Consider the following 9,497-nt stretch of genomic DNA (forward strand, 5'->3'; position numbering starts at 1 on the left):
CCCCCCCCCTTTTTTTTATTCCCCTTTATAGGTGCCTCTTGCAAAATATGAAAAGCGGATCAATGTCTCTTCCAATGTCAGATGTCACTTCCAAACCTTATAAACCTCATTTAGGAGGGGCAGATGTGTTAACTAAGTAAAACACCCTGAAACTGAGAACCTTAATTATGGCTTTTCTATGTGCCAAGAGGAAGCTCTCTCTCTTGCAGGTGGAGGAATGGAACTGGAGGGAAATGAGTGGAAAATAGCTGGAGAGTTCTAGAGTATTTGATGCCTCGTGCCTATTCTAATGGCCCTCACCATTTTTCTTGTGCAGATCACATATTTGAAAAAGTAAATCCTGAAATGGAAAAGCTGGGATATGAGTGCAAGTGCCTGGGAGGAGGGAAAATTGAACACAATAGCAAAGACAAGAAAATTAGGGTATTTGGGCTCTCTACAGTAAGTGCATCTCTTGTATTCCTTCAAATACCTTTGTTTCTGATGTTCTGGGATTTTTATTTTACAGTATGGTGGCTTTTGGCAATTTGAATTACAGTGTAAATGTTAACTGGAAAACTTGCCTGACTTACTTGTGGAATAGGTTAGAAAAACACTAGTTTTAAGGGCAGGAGACCAAAGCAAACATAACAGATAACTTAATGCTGAGTAATGCCAATGTTAAGTGATAATGAAGACTAAAAATGGAAGTTAGTGTCTCTTGACTCAGAGTCTTTTGGCCTTACTGCTAGAGCAGAAATAGCCCATTTGTAGCCATGGGGTCTTGATCCAGCTATTGTGTGATCTTTATTTGCCAATAAAAATGTTGCTTGGTAGTGACCAGCTAAATTGTGAATGTTGCTCTGTGTATGTGTTGAGCGAGAAGAGTAGACCCTGTTTATATGTGGTGGATTTTTGGTAGATGAAGATGTATTTTGACATAAAAGCATTTTATGGGAATAAAAGTAACTTCCAAGAATATGGAAACTAGAGCATTTCTGTTACCTGTTACTGCTGTGTGTAAGTTCAGTTTCTTTATGAAAGACTCAGTAAGTGGTAATGATTTCTTGAATTTAGGGAATGTACTATAGTCTGTTTCTGGTGTTGCTCTGGGATGAAGGATAGGTGCTTCTGTAGTAATACTGTGAGTAGAGATTCTAGGCTTCTAACATAGACAAGAAGAAAATAGTTCTATTAGTTAACTTAATTTTTTACAGAAAGTGATGGTTACTTCAAATCTGCCTACCTTAGATGAGCAGTGAAGGTTGGGCCTTGAATGTGTTAAGTGTTTTTAAATGTTAGTGCTGCTTTTGTTCCAAGATGACTCTTGCCACCTGGAATCACTAAAAAAAGGAACTCTCTAGGATTTGTATGGGGTGGGAAGGCACTGTATAATGCTTACTCTATTAAATTCTTGTGATTGTAGGTCCTCATCATAACTGCATTTTTAGATGAGACTTGACACCTGTATTATTAATTCAGCTGTCAATTTAGTGTTAGAGGTGGTGGTCAACACTTGCTCTTGTAATGCAATGTCTATGAAAAATACCTTGTTTCTCTGCTTTTGATACCCTGATGCTTACAGATGAGCACCATGTAAAAGCAGAGTTTTATTCCCATGAGGGCTTCTGTCAGGCAGAGACCTGGAGGTTCAGAAGACCTCAGTAGCAGGTCAGAAGTTAGGAAGTTAATTACATTGGTTTAATGCTTCTCTTTACCTGGAGATTTATTTTCAGACTCTGAAAGAGAACTATCTTGGTATTTTATGAAAACTAGAGAAATAGTCATTGACTGCTTTTGAAGTAGATGCTGTACTGTTATTTGCAAAGCCAGATGGGGTCTTCAAAGTGATTGCCAAGGCAACAGTGATCTGTAGGCCTGTTGCTTTACAACTGATGGTATAAACCTGAAGTATTTCTGTCTTAACTATATTATCTGGTATTTTTGAAAATTTTGCATTTTATAATGCATCAATAATTTTAACCTGTGCAGTTTAAAAGCTGTTTTGCTTAAGCTGTTCTTCTTGAGGCAGAATCAGTGATGAATAAGAGTACATGTTTTGTTTGATAATGCAATCTTGAGCTTTCTTTTTTTTTGGTCTTCTGAGTGAAGTTTCGCATGAAATATTACTGGAAAAAGAAAGTAACCTGTAAATCACAGGTTTTTATCAGTAGACTGTACTGTTGTGTAGTAAAGGCTTTTTGACAGGGGAAAAACTTACTTGTAGTTCTGAAATAAGAAATCAAGATAATGCCAGTCATAGAAAACAATAATGGAAAGGCACTTTCTACCACAACTCCCTTACATTTCAGTGAAAGAGTAACATTGTGATTTAAATGAGGGTTAAAAATCACATAGGTCATCTGACCTTGCCTTAGTTTGGGGTTGCAGTGGCTGAAGAGCACAGGTATTTAAAATGATGCCATTACCAGCTAAGGCAAGATTGCAAATAAATGAAATGCAAAGACTCTGATTTCTTTAGTGGCTGGAATAGTACTCAAATGTTCACACATGTGGTGGCTTATTCCCTTTTCCTTCAGCTGAGCCAGATCAGGTGTTTGTATGCTTATACGTTAAAGTGGGTCAATGCACTCTCTGTGGTTTAAAAGAACATTCAATAAATATGGTAGCTGAGGGGTTGGGAACATCTTAACACAAGCTGCCTGCTGGAGAAATCATGATGTGAAATATGCATCCTCTATTACTTGAGATTGCTTGACTTATTTCTCACTTATTTTCTACAACTCGAGTTGGGGGCTAACTGGAGAGGACAATAGAAAAATAAAGCATGATACTGCAAGAATAACTCTTTAGAACCTCTATTTGATTTGTATGTGAACTATTTGAAAGCATCAAATCATAACTGGATAATTTGTGTTGACAAGAACTGAATGGTTCTGTAGACGTACTTTATCTAAGAAGTGTTTATTCTTTCTTGCAGGGCTATGGAAAAGCAGATCATTCGGTGACCGTAGAGATACTGAAAAAAGTGTATACAGATTATGAAATTACATGGTCAGATGACAAGAAATAAATTGGCCACTTATGAACACAACAAGCACTTCAAAACTGGTAACTGTGAGCTGTACTTTGAAAAATAAAAATTGAATGTGTCTTCTAGGTATGTTACTATAAATCTGGACTCTGCTGTAATTTATAATACAGATACATCCCCAGATACATCTTTTCAGATCATTCCTTTGTGCAGAATCTGCAGTTCTAAGCCTTTTTCCTCTCCTTTTGACATGCCATCTAATTAAACAGTCCTACATCACCTTACCTCCATTTCATTTTCATCCAGTCCTGTCTTACTGACAGATTGTAGGATACACCAGAATTTTGCCATCAGCTTAAACACCACAGGACCAATTCCCTGGTCTTTTGACAGCAGTGTTTTTGGTTTCCTTTGTTTTCTATTGCTCTTCAGGCTTTTCAGCTTTCTTATCCACATTTACAAAAATAGGGAGGTAGGAGAGGGTTGATGAGGGGAAATGGTCTGAAGTTGTGCCAGGGCAGGTTTAGGTTAGACATTAGGAAAAATTTCTTCACAGAAGGGGTTGTCAGACACTGGAGTGGGCTGCCCAGGGAAGTTGTCGAGTCCCCATCCCTGGAGGTATTTAAAAGACGTGCAGACGAGGTGCTTAGGGACATGGTTTGGTGGTGGGATAGCAGGGTTAGGTTAACGGTTGGACCTGATGATCTTAAAGATCTTTTCCAACCTAAAAGACTCTATGATTTTAGGACTGTTACAGTTATTCACCAATGGTCTAAATATTCAGTTTGCTCCATGGTTTTGAAAATTCAGTATTTTGTTCCATGCAAGTAATGATCAAGATCGTTTGTGTTCCTGTAAGATCCTTCCCTATAGAGGACTGATGGCAATGTCAAATTCTGACAATACTTGTTTCATTCTGATTCCCTTGTACTTCTTTTATTCCCCATGAGTATAATGATGCTTCTTACTCTTTTTTGTAGTAACAATTATCTTATAGTTACCTACCTCCCAGCCAGACCCAGTACACCTAGGCAGTGTCTGAATTAACTTACAGCACCTGCTTCCTCCTGTTGTGGCAGGATGTTGCCTTTTATTTGTTGTGAAGTTCCTTGCTACAATTTTCACTTTTTTGTTTCCTGCCAGTCTTTCTTTAATGCTGTCATGGATTTCAAGGGAGTACCACTTGTTCTTCTGCTTATATTGTTGACTTGCAGTCTTCAAGAGGTATTTGTATATAAATCCTGGTTCTTCCCTTTGCTGTGGCCCCTATTGTGCTTATCTACCAGTATGGTAGCATAGAGTGGCTTTTTCTTTTCAATATACATGTGACTCTTAAAGTACAAACTATGGAATTTGAGAGGCATCAGTCCAGTTTCTATCACAAAAAAAAATCCTGCTGTTACTGCTGTACACCAATTATCTGTCTTTTGTCACCCTTCTGTATTTTTGGTTGCTTGGGCAGAAAGGGATTTGCTGTTCTCATCCTCAAACCTTTCACTCCATTCCTCACTAGAAGAGTTCCAGGTATCTCCATACCCATGAACACCTGGGAACAGGATCACTTGAACCTGGTGCTGCAGGTCTCTTGGTTGACACCTGCTTTCCCCCCCCGCCCCCTCCCAGCCTGGACTTTCCCCTCCAGCACCTCTGTGCGCTTTTGCATCTGCTGCTTGTGCTTCTCTCTATGCTCTTGTGCAGGAGTCTTCTGGCTGCACCACTTCAAATGCCATGATAACATTGATTGCAGGTTTGGTTTTTCTTAACAAGATTTTGATTTCAGACCATGATTAAGTGCCTGTGTACTTAGTAACCAAGAATAGCACGTAAGTCAATAACTTGCAAATTGGCCACTTCCCACTTTGATTTTCCTCATGGCTTTTTTCCCCTAAGCTGTAGTAAAATAACTGTAACGGATGCCATTTAATTGGTGCTGGCATAGAAAACTTTTTTTAATATCCTCATTTCCCGTAACTAGCAAATAGTCTTCAAAGCGAAGTTATCAGTTAAGGATAGTGCCTGTTAAAACAAACATTTTTAAATTAGTTTTCTGCGATGTTTTATGACTGATTGTAATGTTTCTCTCCACAATAGTTACAGGAAAGACACAATTTAGACCGGATTTCTTATTGTGATGACTCTCAGAAAGTGAGGGGATGGGGCGAGGGGAAAAAAGAGGTGATGATTTGGAATGAGCTGATAAATTGAGTTACCAGCTGACATTTGTTTCTTCATATAAGAAATTGGGCCTGATGTAAGGGTTTGTCATTAAAAAAAAATACTTCAAGGGTCCTCCCAGTTCTGTTACTTTTCTAGTGCATTCGGGGAAATGCTAATTTCCCTGGCTATTAAGTAATATGTACAAGTATTACAAGTGAGTGAAAGATTTTTATTCCAGATCAGGAAGAAAAGCAGGAAACTGGTCACTAGGGTGGTGATGATTTGGCAGGTAAAGAAAGCCTTAATATAGATTAGGGAAACTAGTGTTATTCGATGTTGAAACACCAACAGAACAACCAGCCTACAAAACTAAGTGTTGATTTCTGCTTCCTCTCAGCATGTATCTGCTGAATTTTAAGAATAGAAAAGAACTCATCTGGAATTATGGAAATCCCAATGTGGATTTTACTGATTTCACCTGAGAAAAAACATTCTTTATTCATTCTCATTGGTAATTCTGAAATGGGAAATTACACTGTGTGGGATTTCTAGTTTTGCATGTGTGCAATCACTGAGATCGTGGCTCTAGCAGTCTTCACTTGAAAGTCCTAAAAAAAAACCCCTGACTCTGTATTTGCACAAAAACAGAGCTATGTTTGAGCAATCCAAGCATAAAATGAGGATGCTGAGCAAAGGAGTAGCATATTAAACCCAAGATGGCGAGTTTGATTGTGGAATATTTTCAGGAGGAAGGATTATGGTAGAACATTGTGAACACCACCTTTATTCATCAAAAAACCCCACAAGATTCTTAGCCATATTCATTGTCATAGCGATCACTATTTCTTACTACTTCAGGTACTCTTCCCTGAAGCAGGTGTGGAACAAGCTTTCCTACCCGTAGCAGGTGTAGAACAAGCTTTTCAGTCATTATGTGTAAGCCACAATTTGTCTTACGACTGAGGTTTGGAAAATGGCAAGTGGTAGTCACTTTGTTTCCAACTTCCCAGTTTTGATAAAGAACAACTGTTAACAGTACTTCATTGATCTGCCAAAGCAAAAACTTCCTTTTCCTCCTCGATCTGTAGTCAGCAGTTGTCTGTCATCAGAAAGTTTCAGAGTTGATGCAGAAAAATTCCAAAGCGCAATCATAGCCACGGCACAACTGACTGCTTTTTTTTCCCCCTCTACTATAGAAGAGCAACTTCAGTACTTTCCAAAGCATCCCGTTAGTCTACTTACAATTGTTTTTGAAACAACAGGAGTTAAGGCTCTTCTGTGAAGTACAGGAAATCCTCTATGAGTCTTATCTTAATAGCAACATGGTCAAAATAGGAACCTTGCAGTTCCACAGCCTTCAATGACGGGAACTTTAGATAATAAAGTGATTTAGGTCACTGCTGCAGTAAGTTTCTTTCCATCCCCTCAGACTATTGTCCTTTCTCTCCTACATGGAGTATCCTTGCATCCAGTTTACTGCGGTGGTTGACTGTCTGTATATTTCTGCAAGGGCACCCAATAAAGCAGCACATAAGCAGTAACTTTGATGTACCTGTTAAGAGTTATGTAGTAGCTTTTTGCCAGTTTTTTTTAAGACAGAACACACAATGGACTTTTTGTGTGTGAACTGTTGGTGACACCAAGCACTCAGAACCAGGTTTTATAGTTCTTTGGGGTTGTTTGCATATTTGGTAAGGTAATTTCTTCAGCAACAGGAGTGACTTGTACACAGGCTTTTCTGAATGCATGCTGCCCTGCCAAACTGCTGAAAAGACTGAAGAGGTGTGAGTGTCCGGCAGTACCCCCCTGCAAGTTTTGAAAATGGGTCACAGTGTACGGGCAGTTCAATTTCTTGAAAAATTAAAAAAAGAAAAAACCTGCAAACCACCCACCCAGTACAGCACTCTAGGTGGCAATCCGCTGTAACAGCGCAGTTTCTCTCCTTTCCCACTTGTCACCTAAAGCTCAGTTCTGTCATCCTCCAGTTCCCTGCACTGCGTTTGTAGGTTTACTGGTTGTCTGTTTTAAGGAACTTCTCTTGCATAGAATCTTCTTTCAACTCTGCTTCTAAAACAGAAATCACTTTTATTCATCTCTAAAACCACCGCTATGGCTATTTCCGATCACTTGCTGAAATTTTCTTAAGAGTGAAATGTCAAAATCTGAATGTGAAAATTTATAGACCACACTAGTAAATATTCTCCAGTATGCTTTTTCAAAGGCTTGAATAAGTCGTGTGCATTACATATGGAAACATTACAAAGATGTGTGAGATCGCTAGCGGGACAGAACGCAGGTGATAAACACAATCGCATCCCCCTCTGGTGGCAAAGCAGCAGAGCACACGGGTGTGTGCTCCCTTCTGAAATCTGCTGCTGCAGTTACAGCTGTATCTGAGCTGTGAGCATAACCCCTGAGAACCGCTTCCTGCGCAGTACTTGTTAGGATGCTAAATGATCTCATTCAGGCTGCGCTCAGCAGCCGCTCCTGTGACATACAGTTCTGGCACTGCCAAAGAATGTGAGAGGAGGACTGGGGACAGTGACTTGCTTCACTTTTAAATACATATACGTGACAATTATTTGGCATGAACAGATGGCGGTATAAGCAGAGCTCCATTTTTCTATGCATAAACCAGAATCAGAAGAGTCCTTCTGTTCTAGTCAGACAGCAGAATTTGTCAAACAGCATGATTTGTCAAACATTTCAGTAACAAGCACCCTTAATTTGTCAAACCAGAATAACTCAACAGAGGAGAAAGCAGAGAGGTACAAGGATTAAAACATTTTGTCTTTAAGATATTTTTGAAGGACCAGTGGTTGAATTTTAACTGGAATCTTTAAAGGACATTTCCATAATACATCGGTGCAGTCCTTTGTCAATTACTTTAACTATGCTGGTCTTAAACACATTTCTCTCTACAATGAATTTCTCAAAGAGGTAGATACCACCACCAACCCCAAAATAATGTGCTTTGCTTGCCAAATACACGCGGCCGTTTTTATCCAAGAGCCGAGCCAGCGTATCATGCAAAGCACTGTAGTAGTCAGGATTATAGATGGTCTCGGATGTGAGAATCATATCATACTTTGAAAAGGGCTTGTTGCTGCTTAACAGGAGCTGGCTGACTTCAGACCACTCTCCTGAAAAAAATCTGCATTTGGTGAGCGCATCAGATAAGCACTCGGCTTTCTTGGGTCTCTTTGAAGGAGGCTTGCTAGTTTTTCGGTCACCTCCACTGCCCATCGTACTGCCTTTGTTTAGACAGTTAGCCACCGTGTTAGGCAAGGTTATTTCATCAATCACTGTGCTGTTGTAGTCCTGAAAATGGACTTTTTTGGCTTTACCCCTTAAAGCAACTATTCCCAGCAGTCCAGCCCCGCAGCCGAGATCCAGTACAGTCTTGTTGGTAAACTGTATTTCAGCCTCGGAAAAGTAGTCTAGGAGATCAAAGGTGCACTCCCAGATTTTCAGTCCTCCCTCATAGACTCCTGGGATGAGATCGGAGTGAGCAGAAACACTTTTAGACACGATGCCTTCCCTATCGGCGCCGTCCAAACACATCCTTTCCACCACAGACATTTTTACGTAATACAGGTCTGACACTTTTTCCATGACTTTATTTTCCAACATTTTGTCGAGGTCATCGGGAATATTGTGCTCCTTGGCAGGTTTAAAGCAGATTTTTTTCTCTGACAGTGCCTCATCCTGTTGCTTATCAGTACCGAGCCTTGGGCTGGAGTCTCTGACGCTGCCAGCAGTTTGCTTCCCCTTTTCCGTGGATTCCTGCTTGTGTTTTGGAGAGCACAGCTGTACGTCCGCCTTATCACAGGTATCCGATTCATTGCTCTCACTTTCATCAATAGAAAAATTAAATCGAAAAGCCATTTTCAGGAATAAAAAGTAAAAAAAAAAAAAGACCCTCTCGGCTTAATTTATTACACCTCAGAGCAATACTGGTACAAAGGCGTTTTTCTTCTGTTTTTTGGTTTTGTTTTGTTTGTTTTTTTTAACAGAGGATGTTTTTACGCTATGGGGAAGGGTGCTTTGCAGGTAGAATATCGGTTGTTTTGCCAATGAATCGGGTGAATTAGTTCTGGAAATGGAAGAATTTTACGTGTTATTAAACTGCCAAAGACGAGCACAAACACACCAAGTGCAGCATCCCAATTTGCATTAAAAAAACAAAAAAACAAAACTTCTAAACATTTAAATTTCTGAAAAAGAGCGCGCCTCTCGCGCAATGCGGGTACGCGCAGGGACATCGCCTCACCCCGGCCAAACTCCCGCTTCAGGCGTTTCAAGCGACGCAACGACAACGCGCGCGGCGGCCGTTAAAGGCCCAGTTTCCCATCCCCCCACCCCG

The 9,497-nt window shown here is 40.0% G+C and overlaps 1 protein-coding gene across 3 annotated transcripts in view; it reads left to right on the forward strand.

Moving 5' to 3' along the window:
• Positions 1-6: 6 nt before the first annotated feature.
• The window catches only part of CUNH1orf112 (chromosome unknown C1orf112 homolog), a 28,549-nt gene continuing 19,058 nt past the window's right edge, over positions 7-9,497 (forward strand). Inside the window, exons 1-3 of one of the 3 annotated variants that reach the window (XM_035900807.1) lie at positions 7-441; positions 2,921-3,100; positions 8,831-8,963. Coding sequence is in view for 2 of the 3 variants with exons in the window: in XM_035900804.1 (XP_035756697.1) it covers positions 4,055-4,198; positions 8,831-8,963 (277 nt within the window). In the remaining variant the exon portion in view is untranslated. Of the gene's footprint in view, positions 442-2,920; positions 3,101-3,659; positions 4,199-5,528; positions 5,643-8,830; positions 8,964-9,497 lie in introns of those variants that run through there. The other 2 variants (XM_035900805.1, XM_035900804.1) reach the window with 2 other exon arrangements.

Source organism: Egretta garzetta, unplaced genomic scaffold (assembly GCF_000687185.1).
Source record: "Egretta garzetta isolate BGI_Z169 unplaced genomic scaffold, ASM68718v1 scaffold598, whole genome shotgun sequence".
Classification (NCBI taxonomy): domain Eukaryota; kingdom Metazoa; phylum Chordata; class Aves; order Pelecaniformes; family Ardeidae; genus Egretta; species Egretta garzetta.